The sequence below is a fragment of the Balaenoptera physalus genome, assembly GCF_965194825.1.
Source record: "Balaenoptera physalus genome assembly, chromosome: 12".
NCBI lineage: Eukaryota > Metazoa > Chordata > Mammalia > Artiodactyla > Balaenopteridae > Balaenoptera > Balaenoptera physalus.
The window spans coordinates 39,385,488-39,411,684 of NC_138897.1; the positions used below are offsets into that span (position 1 = coordinate 39,385,488).

The 26,197-nt window shown below is 36.1% G+C and overlaps 1 protein-coding gene across 7 annotated transcripts in view; it reads right to left on the reverse strand.

The window, feature by feature from the left end:
* Positions 1-5,410: 5,410 nt before the first annotated feature.
* PIK3C3 (phosphatidylinositol 3-kinase catalytic subunit type 3) overlaps positions 5,411-26,197 on the reverse strand; it is a 161,681-nt gene continuing 140,894 nt past the window's right edge. For 4 of the 7 annotated variants that reach the window (XM_082416000.1, XM_082416003.1, XM_082416001.1 and 1 more), the window contains exons 22-25: positions 23,015-23,183; positions 16,863-16,953; positions 12,401-12,526; positions 5,411-5,775 (exon numbers count right to left, since the gene is read on the reverse strand). In XM_082416000.1, the coding sequence (XP_082272126.1) occupies positions 5,761-5,775; positions 12,401-12,526; positions 16,863-16,953; positions 23,015-23,183 (401 nt within the window). In that variant the 3' untranslated portion in view covers positions 5,411-5,760. The other 3 variants (XR_014251495.1, XM_082416004.1, XM_082416006.1) reach the window with 3 other exon arrangements.

A 26,197-nucleotide genomic window follows, 5' to 3' on the forward strand; every position in this document is an offset into this window, starting at 1 on the left:
GCTGGAAGGGGTGGTTTGGGCAGAAGTCGCCGTGAAAGTGCCTCTTGGGACTGCCGTGAGCCACGTCTGCCTGGCTCCTGTGAGGTAGAAAGCCAGTGTTTCCTGGCTTTAGACTGTGAGTTGCTTAGGATCGCTTATCTTAAAATCAGCATCACTGAGCTACAACTTATATGTCATAAAACATAATTCTATGTTTTTTAGTAAATGTAGTTGTAAACTTAGTACATGTAGTAAATGTTCCAGTTTTGGAACATTTCCATCATTGCATAAAGTTCCCTCACTGTCCCTTTCCAATCAATTCCCATTTCCATACCCAGCCCCTGGCAGCCTCTGATGTGCTTTCTGCTGAAGATTTACCTTCACTGGTAAATGAAAGCTTAGAGTATGTGCTCTTTTGTGTCTGGCTTCTTTCACTATTGTTGCAGTATAAGTAGTTCTTTCTTAGTGCTGAACAGTACCCGATTGTATGAATGTATCACATTTTGTTTAGCCATTCATCAGTTGGACATTTGAGTTGTTCCACTTTGGAGTTACTATGAATCATGCTAGGAACAATTGTATACAAGTCTTTATGTGGATGTTTTAATTTACCTTGGGTAGATACCTAGGAGTGGAATTGCGGTTTTGTATACCAAGTTTATGTTAAACCTTTTTTTTTTTCAATGTCTCAGATCTCTTTTTATTAGATTGACAATAAAATGTTTGATCAAGGAACTAGCCTATTGAAACTAAAGTTGGTGAAGGAAGTTCTAATTAATGTTCTTGTTAATTGGGAATTAACCATTTTTTTACTCATTTTTCAAACACTTACTGAGCTAGCCATTGTACTAACCATTCAATATTAAAGTTAACTACACATCATTGGTTTTCTTTGATGGCTGGTAATCTGTGTGTATGTTAGGATGGATATACTTTTTGCGATTTTTTTTTGTTGACTTTACTGAATTCCTTAAACTAACTTGCTTGGTTTTACTTGCATTTTTCTTCTAAAAAGAGAGAACAGGAAAAAAAAAAATGTGTGTAGTATCTAGTTTTACAGCATGGAAGGTAAATTTGACACCGATAGATTGTTGATGATGGCCCAAGGAACTCCAGAGGTTTGAGAGATACGGGTTGTACAAAGCTGTATGGGAATGAGAGACCGTTCTCATTGACCTAGGGAGGTCTCGTTTTCTTTGTGCTAACAAAACAGAGATAAAGAACATGATAAGACTGGCCCTGATGGTCTCAAGGAAGATAATGGTGGTGATGATCTAAAGCTGAGAAGAATTGAAGAAATAGCTAAATTCTATGGTTCATTCAGATATGGATTACTCTACTACTGAGCTTATTTATATCTATATCCCCCCCGTTTAGACTCCAGAGTTTTAGAATGGCAATACTGGGATGCTATAATAACTTCTATTTTAGAAAAGTTAGACACCTTATTTGGGGAGCTATCTGGTAAAATCGAACCAGAAAAGAACTAGGACTCTTTAGAGAAATGGCTTACTCCAGGGCTGGGGCACATAAAGCCTAAGATGAGCCTGGATCATCTTGTGCCAAAAAGGAAGAAAGGGCTCAAGAACATCCGAGTCATGTCAGGGACATATGCACCAGATTGAAGTCAGGTCAGTCCTGGGGCAATTTTACCAACAAAATAAGTGATTATAGGAATGCATTGTACAATAAAATAAAAGAGTCCATCCTAATATAAATACATGAATAAATAATGGAGAAAGGAGAGCTCTACCTAACAGTAGATCACTAACTAACAAGTGTAGAAAGAACAATTGAATTAAAAAAAAAATCACCATTTGGTTTTCACCATAGTAATACTTGATTCAGGCAAGAATCATCAATCTATGCTAAAACTGGTGGGTACAAGTGTGGTAAAGAACAAGATATTTGCAGTTTCAAAGTATCTCCCCATAAAACACTTATAAATTGCTCACTAATTTGTAAGTATCAAATACAAATTAACTTCAGAGTGAAGAAAGCTGGAAAACACATCTTAACCAAGTAATAAAAGTAACTACCACCAGGAATGGGACAAATTCACATCATGTGCTTTCTGATAAGAGGCCCTGAGAAGTACATGGCATTTTTGGCCCACCAAAAATGAACAAATCTTGAGGAAAATTAGACAAACTTAAACTGTGGGGTTTTCTACAAAGTAACTGCCTTATACTTTTTTTGCGTGTGTGTGGCTGTGCTGGGTCTTTGTTGGGGTGCGCGGGCTGTTCGTTGCAGCTGTCTCTCTAGTTGTGGCGTGCAGGCTTAGTTGCCCCACAGCATGTGGGATCTTATTTCTCCGAGCAGGGATCAAACCCACGTCCCCTGCATTGGAAGGCAAATTCTTAACGACTGGACCACTGGACCACCAGGGAAGTCCCCTGCCATACTTTGAGGCTACTAATTCTATGTTTTGTTTTGTTTTGAACTAGTTCACACTTTATTTAGATTTCTTTAGTTTTTAGCTAATGTCCTTTTCCTGTGCCAGGATCCCATCCAGGTGGCATGCATTCTTTATGGTGAAGTGTTAACATATCAAATTATTCATTTGGGAAAACCAGTGTATTTTCTGTATTAATTATAGAAAATTCATGCTGTTTTTGAAATTTACCTGCCTCCCCCCAACCCCCCAATCCTCCTAAGTCTCAATCTGTTTTTTTTTTTAATTGCAATGTTAGATCTATGTGCAAAAATATAAAGTACATCGTGATTGTAGGTTAACAGTTGCATGTTTAAGATTTATTTTGCCTGTATGTTTTTACTGAATGACTTATTTCCTATTTCAAGGCAAGTGTGAACATGTGGCATGATGACACGACTCAGTTTCTTAGAAATTTGTTTTATTTGTTGACTACTGCCCGTACCTTTGGTAATCCTGTTCATGACAAAAAAAAAATAAGGAACAGGCTTTGTTTGGGGGGATTCAAGTCTAATGAACCACATACCTACACATGTGCATACTAGAGGTCAGTACCATTACCTCTCAGTGAGAAATGAAGGCCAGGAGATTTTGATGGTCAAGACTGTGATCACTGGAATCTGAGTAACTCAACTTAAAACCCTTAACTCTGCTCTCACTTTGCAGCCTTACGTTGGGCAGATGATTCACTTGTCTTAAAGTTCTGGAAAACGGGGAGACAATTCTCCATCAGGACTGCTATACAGAATAGTGATATAATGCATATGAAGCAATTAGCATAATCCTGATATATAATAGTAAGCCCTTATAAATAATGTTGACTATTATTATTATAATATATACCCAACTGAAAACTCTATAAAACAAATGAGCTGGGGAACATACAACCCTAGTATATGGAGAATAACAAAAATCAGGTTGTATCAACCCCTTATTTAGGGATGTGAACCACACTTTACTTTTTTCTGATAGCTCCACTCACAGTGGCTGCTATCCACATTTTCTTTCCCTAACTCAGAAATCTCACTCTGAATACTATAGTACACTCATAATTTTTAATTAAAGCACTGTGTCCTCACAAACACTTTCTTCAAACTCAAAGCAAGCGTTGTGCTTGAAACACTGTAAAACTTGCCAAAGAATCTGAATGGCAATGATAGTAAAGGAAAATACAGACTACATTATAAAAACAATGGCATTTGGGGAAAATAGTAGGAGCACAGAGGTTGCTGTGAGCAATAGAAATTGAAACTGATGAATCATTTTTCTTTCTGATGTAGGCTCACCACCCAGAGCCAAAATACTTTCTGCAAAACCAAAGCCGCTATCCATCTTCAGTCAATACCTGTCTTCCTTCCTAGAAAGCTCTATCTCACTCATAATCCGTACCAAGTTTGCATGGACTACAAGGTTACTCATGATCAACCCTCCTTACTAGTTGTCAGTGTTTGCCATTATACAATTTCATACTAGTCCAAAAAATATAGAGCATATAATATAAATATACATTACTATCTATGCAAAATGTTATGGATTTTATAAAGATAATTAAGATGATACTGTTTGCCCTATAGTTAATTCAAACAGGGGTCAGCAGATTATGGCCTGAGGGTCAAATCTGGCCATCTCATTTGTTTACATGTTGTCTATGACTGTTTTACTCATAAAGCAGAGTTCAGTTGTTGTGACCAAGATCATATGCTTTCCAAAGCTGAAGATACTTACTATCTTGGCCCTTTACAGAAAATGTTTGCCAACCTCTGTAACTATAACAAAACTACCCACTAAGTGTCAATTAAAAAGCTACAAATAAAGAATTAAAAGAGTTCAGAAAGTTGGAGTGGTCACTTTCAGCAGTGCCATTTTGAGAACTTTTTGGTACCAATAGAAATAGGACTAAAAGAATAAGAATGCAGATTGGTTACAAACTACTAGGCAACAAAAAATGATGGAAATACGTGAAGCAAAGAAAAAGCAAGAGAGAGGATGAAGCCTGCCAATTAGGTTAGTCATTATTCTCTTATGATAATTTGCAAAGGCCTTTTCATCTTTACCATTTTTCTAATCTGCATGTATGTTTTATACAAGCCATATTCCATATGCTTCTAGGATATCTCTTAAATATATGCTTGCTTTCAAGCTGGGAACCCCACCCCAACAAGGCAAACTCACAGATATGAATTTGGTGACAAACATTATAATTAATGACATTCTCTGAAACTCTGCCTAAATTTAACCTTCTTAATCTTTTCTGTCATTTGATATTAAATATTTATTCAGCACCAAAAGAATGAGATATTATTTATCTTCCAAAACAAAATCGCATGACTTTGCGACACATTAATTTGCGAAGATTATTACTGTGTTGCTCTTCTAGTTTGTGTTTGTTCTTTCTCCCTAAAGTTCCATGAGGCAAAAAAGCTAGATGGATTAGTAGGACTTCTAGTCTTACAAGACCAAAAATTATTTTGCTTTAATCAGAAAGGATATATTACATTAACAGGTCTAGGGGAGCTATTTTTAAAAGCTCTTGAAAACTAAGTTTTCATTACAAAAAAATTTATTGTAGAAAGACAATTTATGCTTACACATAAAAATATTTTAGGCTCAATATGAAAAGCTGCTGCCATATTATCTTTTGGTCAATTATTCAGATAGCTACATTTTTATAACCTGCTTTATGTACTTAAAGCCTAAGAGAAATATGAACCATAAAAAATTAAAAAAACAGTATTTGTAAGAAAAAATTACTATCTTATTTGAAATACATACAATTCTCAACGTATAAATGAATAGGTCATAACGTGTAAAACTTTAAGTGTTATAGATTAGGCCAAAAAATTAAAAAATAAAAAATGTAGGGGGAGAGGAGAAGGAAGAAGAGAGAAAGGGAACAAGGGAGGGAGAGACAAACAAACAACCAAAACTAAGACAATCCAGAATCATATAACTGCTCATCTGATGTGAAGAGATGAAGAAAAAAATGGACTTTCAAACTTGAAGACTAAAATGTTTTACTATTTCAACATGAAATTCCTTCAGAGCTCTCATAATATGTACGTGGTTCTGGAACAAAATTCTTACTTCTTAGCTTATTAACAATGTGTACATTTGAAAATAAATATATACAATATTTCAGAACAAACCCTTCGGGACCATATTTAAGCAACAACAACCAAGGAAACAGAATTCAGGCATTTAGGATGCCTGTAACATTTAGGATATATGGTATCTTGAAGACTAAATATTTTCTTCCTTTCTCGTTAGCCTGAAGTCTTCATTATACACATGTTGTTTCTAAAGTAGTTTTCTTACAGAGACAAGCATCTTGATGGGCCAAACCAATTTCATTTTCTCCAGTACTACAAAAATTAAAAAAAAAGAAACAAAATAATTAGCTTCACTGTTCACAAAGAAAGAGAAACAAGTTTATAGTTCTAAAAACTGCTTAGAAAGAGACATATAATTCTTTAATAGAAAAAAAAAAAAACCTAAACACCCGCAGGTAATTCCAGTCCTTAATTTTTTTTAAAAAAGTCTTCTATTTTAAAAAAAAGGTGAAATTATTACTTTACTACACGCCATGAAGAGGATTTCAATTAACTACAATGTACAGGATTCCTAAGACTTAGCTTAAGAATCAGTTTATATGAGCAAATATTTGGGGGAGGGAATGTTTGCTAACTGTAAGCTCAAGATGATCTCATTATTACATGGCAGACAAATCTAGCACTAGGAAGGCAAAAATTCCACTGAATTCTGCAGTGATAGATGATTACTATTTTGAGTAGTGGGCTTAGTTCTTGGTGTGATATTTTTAGAGACTGTGAAAACATATAATTTATTCCACAGAGTGCAGCCAATGCACAATACAGAGTACAGAAATGGTCTGGAAAAAAAAATCAAAGGAAGCAGTCCTGAAAGAATAAGAAAGGCCCAGTCAAGAGTTGTTTTGGGGCCAATACATTAATAGTGCTCAATATTAAAATATCAAGTTAAAATAAAAGATATCAACATTTTTAGCACCTATTTTGTGCTAGGCACCCTCACAATTATCTCAAAGTAATGTGCAACAGTTAAAGGTTGTTGTCTTTAACATGTACAATCACCCACTCTCTCAGTAAGAACAACTCTGGGCATTTTGTTTGGGTGAGTCATCCACACCTCATCTGCCCTCTGATTCAGTCAAATATATGCTGGTTTATCTTGGAGGAATTAAGAATGCTTTTTATGTGTCACAAAACTTTGTTTCTATGAACTTCACCTCATTATTACTCTGAAAGAAAACGGGAAGGAAAAAGAATCGTGCTGACAAATGGGTTTGTGTATGTATGTGCACGTGAGTGTATATGTGTACAAATATGAAACATGCTCACTGACTTTAATCTATATAATTTAAAGTGGCAATTCTAGAAAGAATATGGTAAGATTTATTTTTAATGCTAATAAAAGGAATGTAATTTCTAATTTAAGAAGCTATTTAAGTATTTTCTTAAAGGTAGTATCAGAGAAAATAAACGTCTCAAATGGTCCTTGGCACTTACATAAAATCACATACATTTATTTGGTGCCTACTATGTACCAGGAACAGTTCAGCTTCTGTGGGAGACCCCAAGTTACTTTAAGACAAAATGCTTATATAAAGAAACAGTTATTTACCCTTACCCCCAACCCCTCCCTTGCACACACCTGAAAGTTAGACAAATGGGTGGGGAACTCATTCCAGGCAAAGAAAAAGGTGTACTACTTGGGGAAGTAGATATTGGGTATAGGAAGTGTCACAGGGTAGCTCATCAGGACTACAAAGAAGGTTCTTTTAGAAGGCTGGTAGAAGATGAAAGTTGAAAATGCAGATTAAAGGCAAACTGTGAAAGTTCCTCACTGACATGCTAGGAAGTCTAAATACCCTGAAAACAATGAAAAACCACACCTATGTATCCACACCTGTGTATACGTATGTTTGTAAGCGAGAAAAATGCTGCTACTAAACAGATGGTCTCTAACAGATTTCATAAATATTTCAAAGTGTCTGTACCTATGGGGGAAAATATTAGTAACACTATGTAGTAGAGCCAGTTCCAAAATATTCCACTCCCTTCACATTTGAAGAATTTACATAAAAGTTCGATATAACAGAGGGGAGGGAAAACAATAGTTAGTATTACAAATAAACTTACTAAAGCTGATAATGAACCAAACAGGCAAATCTTAACATGGAGTGCATTCAAGTGTCTGAAAACTTTCCTTAGAAAAGATAAGGAAATTAAATTTGTACTGATGAAAAATAAACTGTAGGGAATTTTAGCTGAAAGTTATGGAGCATTCTGCTGAGTGCTACTATTATGATAACTAATCTTAAAACCTTAAAACCTTTGTAATATAGCAAGTGCCTATATTACAGTATATAATGTCATAGGTTTTAACGTAGTTATGCAGCAGTACTGACTGCAGTGCAACAAGAGAGCACATGTAAGTTGATAAAATTCAAGACTGGGTTTTGGCCAACGTACAAGATAAGTGATATCCCGTATTTATCATATTTATCAGGGATTAACTGTTCCCAATAACTCCTTTTTATGTCATACACTATTGGCTGTCTGCATGGCTGGTTTTTTTTTTTTTTTTTTTTTCTTTTGATGCTCAGATGAAAGATTACAGAGAGAAAATTAAAAGATCATTTTTTAAATTTACAAGTCTATTTTTAAAACTCACCACTCACCACATAATCTATTCATATCCAATAAATTAAGACATAGATGTAAACTGAGAAAAACATTATTTAGAAACTACTGTCTATTTCTACAATCCAGGGTTTGAGTTTGAATCTGGACTTTTTCACCTATTAACCTTGAGACCTTGGGCAAGTTATTTAACCTATCTAAGCCTCAGCTTTCTCATCTGTAAACAAGCCTAGTGATACACTTACTCCACAGGTGTGAGGATTAAAGGAAGTATTGAAGAGAAAAAAGTTTACATAATTCCTGGCACATTTAAATGTTCAATAGGCTGTTATTATTGCTACTATTGTGGTTTCTTTGTTGTTGTTGTTCTTATTCCTTATAGGATAACTCAAATATATTAGGGCTAGATCTGGGACACAAAATGATACAAAATAGTTTGTATGATATACTGTTGTTATTTATTTAAGCCACGTGTATGGGAATCGTCTGACTGTTTAGAAAAATATTTACTAAATTAAAAAACACTTTGTTTTAGAACGGAAGAATTTCTATTTGGTCACAGAATTCAATACTTTATGTTTTGATCAATGAAATATTTTACATTGCTGTTCTTTATTCCTAATGGTAAAATAAGGTCCATATAATGTAAAATCAGAAATGATCTCTAGTCTCTTCTCCTTAGGGCATCTTTTGCATCCATGCCTTCTTAAAGTAGATGAGAGTAGAACAGTTACAGTGGAAACATCCTACACTGGGTTTAAGAACTACGATCAGTACATAAAGGTAAAACGGAATATAAATAAACAAAATTACTCAAGAAAAGCCCTTCAGAAGGCAACATACCAGAGTCATTTCTCAAAGAGTCCAAAATAGGAAGCTTTCCCCTCGGCACTGATGCAAAAAACCTATTTCTTTGTTTGAACAGCAGATGGGGCAGATGGCTTGTACTGAGAGGCCATGTTGTACAAAAATAATGAGAACCCTCAATATTGGAATGACATTCAGCATTGTAAGAAGTTATGTTATGGGAGGAACGTGGGATCTGAAACACTTCGGAGGGAGTCCCTGACACATTTACTAGACACATGGGAAATGTCAGGCGTAAGGAACACACTGTTTTCCTCCTTTCACTGTTATTTTTTTTAACCCCCTCAAGTGTAAGAGTGTGTGTCTATAGCTGGCTTCTCTTAAGTTAAAGGTGCACAGATGGGACTGCACATTCATGTGACCCTCCACCCGGACCTGTGCTCCTCCTCCTTGAACATCCAGGGGCTAAGGAAGGGTCCTTGCCAGATGGATGGCAGTGATCTTTGTTCTTAGTATCCTGAGCTGGGACTTAGGTAAAATTTCTGAATGCAATCTGTTCTTACTTTTTAACATTTAGTGTGCAAAAAAATATATTTCTAACCCTAATCTATAAAGATTCATTTAATTAGATTTAATATGTATTAAGATTAATGAAAATCACATCCCCTTTCTCCAGACTTCTACCATCAATCAGTGAAGACAGACAGGAAAAAGCAGAATCTGGAAAGAAATGGGCTGCAATGCGAGAGATTTCCATTGAAAGGCATAGTTTTAGAGCAGGAAGTGATCCAAACTAAGTGACCTCCACCTTTCTGCTGGGAAGAAGAGTTCTGATGATGCAATTTCAAAGACAATGACCCAAATAAAAGTGTTTTTCAGTGGAAAATTTCTACCACTAATAGGTGGGTGTTGCTAGGCAACAAATATTGCAATGTTTAATCTCTACCCTTCCTAGCAAATGGCGTGATGGAATAAAATAAGCCTTTTCAGCATTTCAACATAATAGTTGTATCTGGCAATTTTTTAGTCATTTTTAAGAATACTTCTTTTATGTAGAAAGAACTTTTGTTAACATGTATCTGTCTACCTCCATTTTTTAAAAACTGGGTTCTATAATCCATAATGATTAACAGGAATGCACTAAAATTAGCATAACTCAATTAGCAAAATGCATCCTTATAATAAATGCTATGAGTGACAAAAAACAGATGTTGATCATCAAGATTTGAGTGTGCATGTGATTTATTAGTATCAATATTTAGAAAACGTATATTTAGGAATGTGAATTTCAAAGGGAAAATAAACTTCCTCAGAGATTAGTTAAGAAACAAGTATGCATCTATAATTTTATAATTTGAAAAGACTTATGTGAAATTAAGACCTCATTTAGTATCTCTGGTACCCTTCAATGCCTAAGCGAGTTCCAATTAAATTTAATATTCTTATGTTACTCTTATGTTGATATTGTTTTAGTTGTACAATAGTATGAGCACAGATGACATATTTAAAGAAACCTAAAAGCATGAGTATTTCAGGTTAACTTCTTGGGATAAAGAATATGGGAGTCTTGTTAATCACTATGTTGTACACCTGAAACTTATATAACATTGTAAATCAACTATATCTCAGTAGAAAATAAAAAAGAATATGGGATTCTGATAAAAAAGACCCGAGTTCGGTAAGCTACAAAGTAATCTAGATTATCATTGGTTGGATATGGGGGGGTCAAAAGTTCTGGGTTCAAGCGTTGATTCTGTCCCTTGTTAGAAACATGAAGTTGGCTAAGTCATTATATCTCTCTGGGCCTTTTTCCCTTACAGCTCTAAAATATTCTGCTGTGCTATATGCTGATCCAGATCTGCCATTAGCTAGCTCAGTGGCTCTGACAAGTCACTTACTTACCATCTGAGTCACAGTTTACTCTCTCGAGAAGTGATTATGATTAATGACATGTGAAGCAAACCTTGAGTTGGCACTTATAATAAAATATGACTCAGATTGGTGTTCAGAGAGAAGAAACATGTTTTGTTCAGAGAAAGAAAGAGTATCAGCTAACATTTACAGGAAGAAAAATCCCTTATGCTCATTAGATATTTCTTAAGTGTTTAAAGGCACTGTATTTCTGGGTCACTGATACACATCCCGTCCTTTAAGAAGTTTGCATTTTAGGAGTTATAAGGTAAGTATCCAAATATCTATAATAGAAAACAAAATATAAGTGCAACTCATAATAAAAGTACAAATTAATATTCAGAGGAAGATGAATCAGAGTGGCATTAAGAATAGATCTTGGAAGGACAGATTGGATTTTAGCAAGCAGGAGTAATCACCTGTAAAGGTGATTCATTATTAAGAAGACGGATATTCTGGGCTGAAGAAATAGAACAGCAAAGTAGCCAGAGAAATGGAAGAGAATAAAAATATTGAGAGAAAGAGAGTATTAGGGGAATAGCTTAGAAAGAAGTTTAGAACACAACAGTCTGGAAGGCCTTGAGTTCCTAGAGATGGGATGTCACTTTTAGGCACTAGGGAAACACTTTTCACATTTAAATTAAAAAAAAAAAACAAAAAAAAAAACCCAGTGTAAAACAGTATTTTGTGAAGATATACCTAATTGAAATATTTAGCAGAATAAAGAATGCTGAGAGAAAAAAAATACTAAAACAGAGAGAACAGTTATGAAGGATTTTAGTTACCCAAGGTATCATAAAGTGAAAAACAACTGGGTTAAAATGTCCATAATGGGAAAATGACAGAAAACGATGATTAAAAAAATGCTTAAAGAAACTCACAAGGCTTGGTGACATTCTGTATACTGAGTGAGGGAGAAGTTAAAACAGACAAGCTTTGGGCTCAGGTTATTTGTAAAATTATTATTAACTGAATGTGTAAAGTCAGGAAGGAGTTTACAAGGAGAGACGTGAGAGGATGTGGCAGAGGAAAGCGGCCTAATTTTTCTGTTTGCTGATCACTTCCAGCATCAACCTCATTATGAAGTTCAAAACTAAAACAGTTTTTAAATCTGAGGTTTATCATCAAAAAGTCTTCCCTCAAACATTTATAGGAAAGAGTCTGCTAAGCAAAAGTCTACAGATAGACCTGTATGTGCTACGCATTGCTTTTCTCAATTTCTAACCTCCTTTCCTAGCACTTCACCGTTTACCAAAACCCAACAAGTGTCCAAGTCTCACTTGTCAAGGCCTCTGCTAGACCCAAGATTATTCTCAAGAAGGGTTTATAGTCACCACTGACTACAAAGGACAGATAAACCTATGCTGACACTCCACAATTTAGTTACTAAGAACATTTCAGTGGGATGTTTTAGTGCATGTTACTAGTGCATCAAACACGTTCACATCGGAAGGTTGGTGAGATGTCAAGAAGGCTTGACAAAAAAAACAGAAAAGATGTCATTGGCAGGGAAAGGTATGGTTCTGTGAGGATTCTAGGGTAGTACACGGAGAAGCTGAGATGAACACGCTGCCCTCAGAGAACTTACCTGGGCAAACTTGTGAATCTGCTCTACCACCGCGGCAAACAGAGCATGGACACTTTCATCAATCAGACTCTGCATGTAGTGCACTGCCTCTTCATCAGACAGGTCTAGACGAAATTTATCCTGAACCTACAAGGTCACAGTCTATTAGCTTTTGAATAAAGAAAAACACACATTTTGAAAAGACAAGAACAAATAGATATAGATATTATTACAATGAACTATTTCTATGCCAAAGAAATGATTCATAAGGATAAGGAGTAAGCAGGGTAAGGAGCTCTGAATACTATTCTCTTGAATGTGGAACTTTACTTTTTGCTATATGCTCTTTATATCACCCTATCTTTGTTGGTTGTGAATATTTCTGCAGAAAAAAATTAACAAAGTGAATAGAAAATATAATTCTGTTAGACCCTGCAAATTTAAAAACAGACAAAAATTGTTCTTTTAACTCAAAGGTGTGCTTTAGTATTTGCATTTCAAAGCTAGAATTATAAGATTTAAATTGTGACATAATAATTATTAACAATCTCCTTCACTTTATGAAATGGATATAGCAAGGTAAGCAAGCTTATATTACTATTCTCCCTCACCTTCTCTGCCTATACAAGAACAGGAACTATGTCAACTGCTGGCAAAATAAACTAAACTAGATCTTCTAAAATGTCCCCTTTCCTATAGGAGTTCCCTGTACTTCTGCAAAGAACTACTTCAACTGGCCTACTGAGTTGATTCTCAATAGTAATAAGTACTAGAAAACTTAGTAGAGATATATATCAGAATAGTTCCCTAAAACACAAAAGCCAGTGTTACTGAATGACTACTTTGTGCTAAACACTGTGCAAAGTACTTTACATGCAGTATCTCACTCAACTCTCAGATGGCTCTGCGGTAGATAATATCTCCATCTATAAGATGCAGAAACCGAGACACAGAATTTATGAAGCCAATCCAGGGACCTTTAACTGATGATAAGTGGCTTGCACTTCTGGACAACTGCTCGCTACTGCACTAACCATTGTACTAACTCCTTTCTCCTCTTATAAATGACCCATGTATATTTCTGAAAAGGCAGGCTAGGAGAAAATGGGATTTCCAAGTGGATAAAAAGTGGTCCACATTTAATATTTCCTTTTAAGTATAGAGTTTAACTACTATAAAACCAGGAAGAAGAAAGGGCAGACAGTACGACAACCCATGGCCCTGCTCAGTGCTCTTTTCCCTTCACTGCACTGGAAGTATACCAGCTGATCTGACAGCCCTGCAGCCTCAGGATAGAGGAGGTAAAAGAGAGGTTAATATAATAAGTGAAGGACAATTTGGTGGAGGAAGATCTAAAAGTATACCTTCAATCAACTCTCTCTCCCATTTCTGGATCCCAGTTAAAGAGTTTAATCCATTATATTCCTTGATTTCTACTTAGAGAGGTCATGTCTGACAATTTTGGAACTATTTTTTAAGAACGTCAAAAAACTGTAGGGCAGGAGAATCAAAATAAAACTTTAACCCAATTTATCAAAACTTGCATACTTACATAAGTACTTAAATTACAAACAGAAGATATGTATTTAGCATATAAAGAAAATGTTATTTGCCAAGTATGAAGACATTCTCTTTTATAACAAAGAAGGTTAACAGCATATAAATGGTTGATTTGTTTTCATATATACTGACTTATGTTAGGCTACTTGTTATTGTCCCCTAAGTCACCTCTGTGACTTTCACCTTTCCAGAATTTCTCCCGACTTCTTGGCTATCCCTACCAGCTCCAAACCCTCTCCTTCCACACCTCATTAGTAAGGCTGCACTCAAAACAATCTGGAGAGTGCCTTTAAGCAAAAGGATACAAACTTGTAAATCTCAGCCTCTACACTGTCTTTCAAAGGTAGATAAGATACCCTTTGTTTAAAATATTGTGAGAATTTCCAAAATGTGATGCAGAGACACAAAGTGAGCAAATGTTGTTGGAAAAATGGCACCAACAGACTTGCTCAACACAGAGTTGCTATAACCTTCAAAATCTGTAAGAAACGCAATTATCTGTGAAGCACCATAAAGCGAGTAGACAGTTTAAAAAAAAATAAAAAGAAATTGATATATATGTACTAAAATATGTTAAGAAAAAAGGAAAATATTGTTGAACTTTGTTATGATTAAATAATTTGAATAATCTGTACTTCTCTGAAGACTTCAGCCTCAAATGTGCTACTCTGTTTCTTTAGCTGGCTTTCATTCATGAGGTCAATGAAAAAAAATTTCTAGGTAGTAAGACTTCAAAGTAATGCCAGCAAATGTTATTTCACAAAGTATAAAAACCTATTTCTACTTCTTAAAAAAGCCAACCAATACGAAACATAAATTTTAGTCTATTGCAGCATCACTTTCCAATATTATTATGACTTTAAAGTCAAGTTTATGTTGCAACTGGTTACTTCACATTCCTGATAAAACAGTAGAAAGCAAATAAATCTTTATGGCATACCTTTTTGGGGAAAAATACGGTAAAATACTTTTTGTTCAAGGTTCACTTAATTGAAACTAGAATAAACAGCTAGGGAATAGTGTAAAGAAAAATGACTAAGGCACATGCTTTTCTTCCCCATAAAATGAATTGCTTCATGTGTTAAAAGATGATGCCATAAAGACAGCTGGTAACAAATTAAACAGTAAAATCATGATTCTCTAAAAGAGAAGCAAAAGTTGAAACAAAAGATCTAATAAGGACAAGAACTATATAACTTAACTGGCAGAAGAAACGGGGAGACTCTGTTTGACAAATACTGTTAGAACTTTCATAAATGACTTCTGAACACAAGTGAAGTCAGGCAAGAGTGAACATATGACAGAGATAAATGGGTTTAAAATAAACAGCAAAAACAGATCTTGAAAACAGCAATGCAAAAAAAAAAAAAAAAGCAACAACATTTGAAATCTGGTGCAGTCATCAACTTTAGCTAAGAAAACTTTCATCAACCAATTATGTTTCTTGATGGATGAGCTTAAATTGACAAAAAATAACCCAGGCCAAAACCTAGTGTGATAAGTAGTCCATTGCCTAGTTTGGGGGTGGAGGGTGCTGAAACAGTGCTTCCTGGATAATAATAAATGAAATCCTAATAAGAATATAATTTCCTTAAATGGTTAAGCAATAAAATATTTACATTAAAATCCCTCTCATGGCTTGCCAAAGACTCATAAAATTAGGTAAAACAGATTAGCTTCATTCATGTTTGCAATGATGTAAATATTTTTGTATCCCCCAAATCCATGTTGAAATACTAATGCCCAATGTGATAGTATTAGGAGGTGGACCTTTTGGGAGGTGTTTAGGTCATGAGGGTGGAACCCTCATGAATGGGATTAGTGCTCTTATAAAAGAGATCCCACAGAGCTTCCTAGTGCCTTCCACCCTATGAAGATACAACAAGTTTTCGACCCCAAAAGGGCCTTAACTTGACCATTCTGGCACCCTGATCTAGTACTTCTAGCCTCCAGAAGCATGAGAAATAAATTTGTTATTTACAAGCCACGCAGTCTCTTGTATTTTGTTATATATAGCAGTCCCAACGGACCAAGACAATGTTTAAACCACAGAGGTATCTTTCTAATAATGCTCAGAGTCAATTACATCAGAACTTAGGGCTTTTGGTGCCAATTATTAATTTCAACCACCAGGGCAATTCGATCTATGAGACTGTTATAACTTTAGTAATTTTATACTTCTGTAAGTTAAAAAACTACACTAACTTTGAAGTTCAGTATTAATAACCACACTGATATTTAAGATCATTTTATGTTATCTTTGGATAAATAAAGTATACTACATACATCTCTCTCAATGAATCAGAGAGTCAGAAATTAATTTGAATAAAAATCTTCTGTTACCCTTCCTCCCATCTCCTGCTGCAACTCAGGGTAAGATAGTTCTGAATAACTGCTCATCTACGTGATGGCCTTCCTTCATTCTTCTCTTTGCAGGTTAAGTTAAGGCAGGTCTCTATTCTCCTGACACAGTAAGAAACCCCTGTAAGCAAGGGTATGAATGGGAAGGATAAAGAATGGCTGTTTGCTTCTGCTTCTACATACTATTACAATATTTTGTTTCTGATTCTTAGCAGGCTTAATCTGGGAGTACTAGGAATCAGGTATCCCAGTAGAAATATTAAAGAGAAGCTAAACTTTCAGGACAAAGAGCAAGGGCTGTGATAGTAAGCTTCCTCTCTTGGTGTAGTGACCTATTCATGTGACTGTGGGTACAAACAGGCAAGGGGATAAAACGTGTTGCAGAGGACTTGAGAGGCTGTCATATTCTGGAATGCGAAATAAAAATATACACAAGGTCTCTTTCTTAATTCATGTTACTTAAGAGTCTAGGGGTTGGGACAAGGGGAAATGGGTTGTTAAAACCCTAATATTTTTACATATGAAAAGTAGACTATGATATCTGAGGATGTATAAAAATTACCTTTTTCACAGTCTTATCTGGTTCAAGAGCAATATCTGGAATGTTTGCATCCACCATCAAGGAAAACAAATTCAAAATAAGATTAGAATACCTAAAGGAGAGTGGGAAAGAAAAATAAATAGCAATGTGTTAGAATTTTGCCATTCTTTCTCATATTAAGAGCACTCCTAGAAGTAGTGCTTTATAATGATTACTATTACTCCTATGGAAAATAGAATGTGAGCTTATTCACCAGCTGTCTCAATGAAAAGCAAGCCTTGAAAACATATCTTATTCTAGGGTCTTGATATAATGACATTTCTAGGTCCTCCACTAGGGAACACATTTTTGGAGTAACCATCTAATAATGACAGTTCTTCCACTCTTTAGTAAGTATATTCTTTTTAGAAGGGATCTAAGGGGAATCTGCTTTATACCATTAATTAGCATTACTAAGCAATGAAGATCTGTCTTTGCTCAATGCTGACAAGAATCTGCTACCTTAAGACTACCTCAGTATGTCATGGATAAATGAGTCAAAGGGAAATAGTGTGATTTCACTCATCATTCATAAATATCCTCTAGGGGCACTAATCCCACCATCTTCGAAAATATAGTGACTGGTCTGGATATAAGCAACCCTAAACAGAGGAGAAAATAGCTCGTACTCTTCTACACTAAAAATGTGCAAGATATCTAAATAATTTCACCTTTGGAGTATGCTGGCCCCTGTAGGAACTAAAGGTTTATCCTCATCAATCATCAAACTTTTCATCTTCCTCCAAACAAGAAGAAAGAATGTTACTATTCCAAATCTCATTTCCAGAAGTACAGCCATGTGGGGAAAGGTATAATTAAGTGTACACTGGGTACAACCCACCTCCTGCTCCAGAACACTCTCCCCTTGGACAGTTATGCCCTGAGGGGCCCTGCAGCACTGTAGTGATAAAAGGAGGTCCAGGTTTGACTTTGGGGATGGATGTAAGTGAAGAAAGCTTTGGTTTTAGGCAATGAAGGTTTTTAGCTGGTCTCGGTAGAAGTGTCAACACAAGTGCCTTGCATTGTCTTCTCTAGGGGATGGAAGTCAGGACTTTAGGTTATGCAGAACCTTTATTCCAGCCATCTACTTATCCATAATATAAAAAAGTACATAAAAACTAATACTTGAACTGTAATGATAATAGAACTTGTAGACAAAAATGACTATCCATGTGAACCTCAAATTACCTATTTCATCATTTTTGAATTTTATATTACCCATGAAAATCAGGCACTATAATGAAAAAATTCTACCTTGATATAATCTTCTAATCAAATTAGGCCTTAACTCAATTATACTCTTTTAAAAAAAGTATGATAATAGCTAAACAGCTTGAACTTATAGTTTTAAAAGTTACTGATTTCCTTGTGGGAACTGATAAAAAGCATGTTCACAGATTATTCCGTTTCTACTCACATAATAATTTTATTCATTCAACCAACACATATTTATTGAGTACTCACTCTAAACACTGTTCTAGGCACTATGGGTATAGTGGTGAACTGAACAAACAAGGTCTCTACACACTCATGAAGCCTACATTCTGGAGGAGGGTGGGGACTCACACAATAAACTGACGAAAGATTTTTAAAAATAAAGAAAAAACAGCAAAATGGGTCAAAGATTGATGGGGTGGGGAGAAAAGTCATCTTAGGGAGGTATGATTTTATTCTAACTCTACTGAAATAAGTGAGTTTAAAGAGTAGAGTGACATACTCAGATATGCATTTTGTAAAAGCCCACACTGGTTATCTTGTGGGGAATAAGAATAGAGGAAGGGAAACTATTTTACAGATGTCCAGGTGGAAAAGGAATAATATGGACATTATCAGGCTATATTTTGGAGATGGACTGGATATCACTTGCTTCAAGATGGCTTCAATGAAGTGGAGAACAGAGGACCTGAATGTCACCAAGGATTTAGCCTACATGGGGAACTATGGTTATTTATCAAAATTAAAAAAAAAAAAAATGAATGAAAGAAGAACAGGATTTGGGGCAGGGAATCAAGAGTTTCATTTTAGACACATATTGAGTTTGAGATCCTTACTACATTCTTAGTAGAGATGTCAAGTAGGCAGTTAGACATATTTCAGAGGAGATAATAGGGCTGGTGGTAATAGTTTGGAATCATCAGCATTTGGATCTTATTTAAAGTCACAAGTCTAGATGTAAATGCTTAAGGAGAGAGTTTAGGGGAAAAAGACCCAGAACTCTTTATAGTGATATGGAACTTCTAGATAGTTTTAATATATAGAGGTCAGGAAGAAGAGGGAAGGTATCAGCAAAGAAGCAGGAGTGATCAGTAAGACAAAACAGAAAATAGAGGAGTAGGTTACACCAAATAAAAGAAATGTTTTTAGGAACAAAGATGTGGTCAACTGTGTCAAAGCTTCTAGGAAGCAAAAGTGGCCACTGGATTTGGTATAGGTAATTGTTTATTTTGATAAAATTAGTTTCAATAGCAGAGAAGGACTGGAGAAGGCTGAAGGAAGAAAGGAGGCTAGTAAGTGAAAAGTGGGGGATCAAGATTTTGGAGGGGTAAGTTTACTATTGATGAGAGGGAGTGGCCAAGGTTGGCTTTACATGAGGAGGACATGACCCTGAGGGGTCCGGTCATGGCTGGACCATTCATGCAGATGCTGAAGTCACAGCAGCAGGCCTGAAGAAGAAGACAAAGTTTTCAATGAATGAGAATGACAGGGAAATAGGCAGTTGATGGTCAGCAGTAGGTAATTCATCTGATTTCACAGTGTGTGTCTACGCTTTCCTTCTTTAAGAAGGCAAGGAAAGAAATGGTTCGAAAGTGGCATTAGGAAGCATAAAGGGCACCAGGCCCTTCTCTAAGCTCTGTGGTATGTAGGAAATGGAAATAGAGAAAAGGGTCCACTGAGAAGGCTTGTAAGGACTGGTGTCAGTAGGATACAACCAACTGCTACACATTATGTTACAAAAAAATGATATTCTTTCAATGAACCCTTAATTATTCATACTCTATTTTGTTGACTATATAGGGTTTCTCCCAACCTTGCCATAAGGGAATCTCAGGAATCTACCACAGGGTAACATAGGGAGAGGAATACAAGGTTCAGTTTTGAAAGGGATATTTCAGAGTATATCCCATACCTGGCTGCCCATTAAACTCTCTTGGGAAGCTTCTTTGAAAATACCAATGCCTGGGCCAAATCCCAGACCAATTAAATCTGATGGAGCTCAGAATTGTTTTGGTCCCCCCCTAGCCCACAAAGAACCCCAGGTGATTCTAATGGTCAGCCAGGATCTATGTTAAAATGTCTGCCTTTATGGAAACATGTGTGTTCCTTTTGTAAAAGGCAAAGATTAATGTTTTCTCCATTATCTGCTGGTATACATATAACCACCCATGCTTCTATTATTATGGCAAAGGGAAACAATGTAAATAAATATAAAATGGAATATTCTATAAGCTTAAACATCCAATTACTTTGTGGATAATCTGTCACTACCTTAACTGTATTAATCTTTTACATCTGTTGCCATTAACCTGCATTTTCCATTTAAGACAGAACCAGTTACACAAAACAGAAATTATATATTAGTCATTCAAATGCTATCCAGAAAAACAGAAAGGTTACCAGAAATCTTTAAAGCCATTATCAAAAGAAAATATAAGGTTAAGGTTAAAAAAATCATAGAGTGGGAAAAGTGGGCAAAACCAAGTCTAGACAAAGATGTAAGGATGGATGTGATATAAATTAGATTTTTAAAAAGGAGTAGGTTAAGTACAGAGTTCAAGGAAAATGTACTCTTTCTCATACCCATGTTTATGCCAACCACCATGCTACTCGCTGGTTATACAAAGATGGTCTAAATTTTTCAGTAAAAACCTTCAATACTAAGAATAAAAAGCATTAACTACAACAAGTGAGGTTCTTAACAGCATTTCAGATGTCTGTTTCCCCTACAATCTATCCATTTTGCATGCAACAAATATCAGAGTAGAATCCTATAAAAATATTTATTTAACAAGTGTACTACTTCTAGAAGGGAAAACAATGAGATTAACGATGAAAAGTAGTGTGATCAATAGATTCACTGCTGTTTGGTGACTAGGCAAACATCCTCTAAGACAATGTAAGAACTCTGCTTGTTACAGCAAAATGCATTCCAAATTTCAATATTTTTACTGAAAAGTTTAGGCCCTCTTTGTGTCATCCGTGTCTATCATGGTGTTTGGCATAAACATGGATTAAGAGAAGTTATGTTTTCCTTGAACACTTAATATTTAAAATGTTTTAGCATTACTAAAGAGTTGCCATAAGAGTATTCAAAAAATAAATTTTCCAATTTATTATTGGTATAACAATGTATTTTGTTATATGAAAATCACACCATATAGTGTGTTCTGGCATCTGTACAACTAACATTCATAACTTAATTCAAAAGGGACTGCTCTGTTTGTGGTCCACAGTTTATTCAATGATTTCTTGTTGATCAGCAATCAACAAAAACCATGAAAAGAACACAGTTGGTCACACCTAAAAACTCTAATAATAAGTGTGTCAAATATCCTTAACTCCAAACAAATTTTTGGCTATCTGGTTAATTCTTATGTCCTAAGAGAAATTTTTACTAACTGAACCATATTCTAAAATACAACATTAAAAAATAAATGTTTATCAAAATATTAGGGTCTAGCTAATCTTAACAGTGAAATTTTTGAAAAAAAAAACAATTTTCATGAAGACTTAACATAAAGTGAGGTAGATTAATCTCTTTATGATTTTTCTTAGTAGTGAGGAAAGTTAACTTTTGGCTCTATACTAATAATCTGCCTCTATTTTCTCATTTTGCTGAATTGCTACTAATCCATTATCAATGATAGTTTATAAGACACATTGTTTTCTTTCTGCTTTCAAAAAGATAGGGTACCTAGGACATTTCTCTAGTTATAATTGCATATCATCTTGTCTGCCTCCTCACTGAGATCACCATAGTTTCATCTAGCTTTCTGTAGGCTCTGACTATTTTAAATTAAAAATCCTAGGTATTAAAGTGGAACTTTCACCTCTGAAAGTGCTTCTGCATCACCAGGCACCCATCTTCTCATTATTCCTTTAGCATTTCTGGAGAGTAAAACTGAGCTGCTCTACCACTCAAAGGATAATAATGCAGCTGTTTGTAAAATGTACGTTAAAGTTTGTGACATGCGGTCGAGACTGAGTTAACAGTGAAGGCCTACTGAGCCACTGCAAAGATGAAACCTCACTAATATAGGACAGCCATTCACCTGGGACCAGTAATATCAATATCACCTGGGAACATGGCCTCACTCCAGATGTGATGCAGAACTGTTCATACAAATACTGAAGGTTCTTATTCAACATACATATACTGTCTATAAACTGAGGTTACAAAGACAGAAAAGACAGGGCCCACATGCATAGGCAACTCACTTCTACTGGTTACATATTCACCTGGAAGAGCATACAGGTGTCTCCTGAGCTGGGATTTTTCTGGTGGACTAAGAATATTCATTTTGCATAGCTAAGTTGAAAGTGGAGTTAGAATAAAATGATCCATCATTTTTGACTAATCATTAGAGCCATGTCCTGAATTTAACAAACATGACTTTTATCTTTTTCCTGATGATACATGATGTCCAGACCTAAGTAAATGTGGATGAAGGAAGCAGAGATACAGTGGCTTTAGAGAAAAAGGGATAGAGAAAAAAATCAACATTTTTTTTAAGCAGAATGACTGATGAGGTGCTGAAGAGAGACAAAATCATATGTAACGTTTTTTCTTCAATTGTTTCAGAATGCTCCAAACTAAGGCTGATAAAGGTGCTAAAAACTAAAAATTATTTGACTAATCACTCCAAGTGAGCTAAATGCTTCATTCTTGTGTAACGCCAGCTTCCCACTTGGTGGGATTTAGCAGTCAAATAATTAGTGAGAAAGCAAGAAACTGTCTTTTTCCTTTGATATCAAACTGTTTATCAAAATAGTCATCAAATGTACATTAACAAATACTGCTGCCTGTGTCATTCTAAAAAGAGTGATGCTAAAGAATGTAAACATTTGAACAAATATTTTTCTTGCTCTGTGAAATGAATTTACCAAAATTCTCTACGTCAAGCATATCAACTTACCTTCGAAGGTGGAGAAAAGCTGTGTAACACTGTTTTCGGAACTCTTGGTACTGTTCACTCTGTGTGCCCCCCATTCCTTCCACCATTTCTTTATTCAGCTTCATTGGAGGAGGAAGAGGCTTTGGATCCCGACCCAAAATATATCCAAAGTCTATGTGGAAGAGTTTGCCTGGATGTTGATAAGAAACTCATTTGTTTCCAGAAATTTATATTAAGGAACTGGGAAATAGATGTCATACAATTGGTAAAGCAGTGTCTCTTCATAAAGAATATTAGTTCATAATGAAGTCTATTAAATTGTTTGATCCTGTATCCCCAGGCTTGGGAGTGGCCTTCAGAGCATATTTTATTTCCCTTCAGCTCACATTCATTCTGATGAAACTAAACTTAAAATCATCCCACAGTAATATTTTAAAATTTAAATCCTACTTTTAGATCTCCAGAACCAAAGATGGCTAAAGCCTGGACAACTTTTAAAGGTATTAGTAGAAATTAGTATCTTGTAGCAAATTTCTTATGCTAAAGGAAGATCATTTCTTTAAGTATTCCTGAGACAAATCCTTCCTTTAACTTATCACTATTCTCCCCATCTTCAAAAACATCCCCCAAATTTCAAATTATATTGTTAGCTTCATTTGAATCATTTCCAACTAATCTGTGTTACTCATTAGCTGCAGACTAGGAAACCAAGCACAGTATTCACCTCTGTCAAGGGCTGAATACAGCTATAGTGCCCATGAAGACAAACCCTTGAGCAGTCATCTAAACTCATAGGTCACATATGTAAGAATGTGACTGATCATTCACTTTAGAGAATGATTCACCACTGAATTCATAAAGCATCTTTTGATTTACAAGTAGGTATAAAGTAGGCATACATTACAACACTAAAAGTAACCCCCTGGATTCTACAATCTAAGTACCACCAAGGCAAGGACTTATGCATTTTGTATATTGCTGTTCCCCCAGCCTCAGAATAGTTTCCAGCACATACTAAGCACTCATAGTTGAATGAAGAAATGGACTCCCTCTTGCGAGAACACCAGAATCAAAACTAGCTACTGGACAATCATCGACAGGAAGACACTGGAACTCACCAAAAAAGATACCCCATATCCAAAGACAAAGGAGAAGCCACAGTGAGATGGTAGGAGGGGTGCAATCAAAGTAAAATCAAATCCCATAACTGTTGGGTGGGTGACTCACAGACTGGAGAACACTAATACCACAGAAGTCCACCCACTGGAGTGAAGGTTCTGAGCCCCACGTCAGGATTCCCAACCTGGGGGTCCGGCAATGGGAGGAGGAATTCCTAGAGAATCAGACTTTGAAGTCTAGTGGGATTTGATTGCAGGACGTCGACAGGACTGGGGGAAACAGAGACCCCACTCTTGGAGGGCACACACAAAGTAGTGGGTGGATCAGGACCCAGGGGAAGGAGCAGTGACCCTGGGGAGACTGAACCAGACCTACCTGCTAGTGTTGGAGGGTGTCCTGCAGAGGTAGGAGGTGGCTGTGGCTCACCGTGGGGACAAGGACACTGGCAGCAGAAGTTCTGGGAGGTACTCCTTGGTGTGAGCCCTCCCAGAGTCCGCCATTAGCCCCAGGAAAGAGCCCAGGTAGGCTCCAGTGTTGGGTTGCCTCAGGCCAAACAACCAACAGGGAAGAAACCCAGCTCCACCCAACAACAGTCAAGCGGATTAAAGTTTTACTGAGCTCTGCCCACCACAGCAACAGTCAGCTCTACCAACCACCAGTCCCTCCCATCAGGAAACTTGCACAAGCCTCTTAGGTAGCCTCATCCACCAGAGGGCAGACAGCAGAAGCAAGAAAAACTACAATCCTGTAGCCGGTGGAACAAAAACCACATTCACAGTAAGACAGACAAGATGAAAAGGCAGAGAGCCATGCACCAGATGAAGGAACAAGATAAAACCCAAGAAAACCAACCAACTGAAGTGGAGCTATGCAGCCTTCCAGAAAAAGAATTCAGAATAATGATAGTGAAGATGATCCAGGACCTCGGAAAAAGAATGGAGGCAAAGATCGAGAAAATGCAACAAGTGTTTAACAAAGACCTAGAAGAATTAAAGAACAAACAAACAGAGATGAACAATACAATAACTGAAATGAAAAATACACTAGAAGGAATCAATAGCAGAATAACTGAGGCAGAAGAACGGATAAGTGACCTGGAAGACAGAATGGTGGAATTCACTGTTGTGGAACAGAATAAAGAAAAAAGAATGAAAAGAAATGAAAACAGCCTAAGAGACCTCTGGGACAACATTAAACGCAACAACATTCACATTATAAGGGTCCTAGAAGGAGAAGAGAGAGAGAAAGGACCAGAGAAAATATTTGAAGAGATTATAGTCGAAAACTTCCCTAACATGAGAAGGGAAATAGCCACCCAAGTCCAGGAAGCGCAGAGAGTCCCATGCAGGATAAACCCAAGGAGAAACACACCGACACACATAGTAATCAAATTGGCAAAAATTAAAGACAAAGAAAAATTATTGAAAGCAGCAAGGGAAAAATGGAAAATAATATACAAGGGAACTCGCATAAGGTTAACAGCTGATTTCTCAGTAGAAACTCTACAAGCCAGAAGGGAGTGGCATGATATACTTAAAGTGATGAAAGGGAAGAACCTACAACCAAGATTACTCTACCAGCAAGGATCTCCTTCAGATTCGATGGAGAAATCAAAAGCTTTACAGACAAGCAAAAGCCAAGAGAATTCAGCACCAAGAAACCAGCTCTACAACAAATGCTAAAGGAACTTCTCTAAGTGGGAAACACAAGAGAAGAAAAGGACCTACAAAAACAAACCGAAAACAATTAGAAAATGGTCATAGGAACATACATATCGATAATTACCTTAAATGTGAATGGATGAAATGCTCCAACCAAAAGACACCGGCTTGCTGAATGGATACAAAAACAAGACCCATCTATATGCTGTCTACAAGAGACCCACTTCAGACCTAGGGACACATACAGACTGAAAGTTAGGGGATGGAAAAAGATATTCCATGCAAATGGAAATCAAAAGAAAGCTGGAATAGCAATACTCATATCAGATAAAATACACTTTAAAATAAAGAATGTTACAAGAGACAAGGAAGGACACTACATAATGATCAAGGGATCAATCCAAGAAGAAGATATCACAATTAT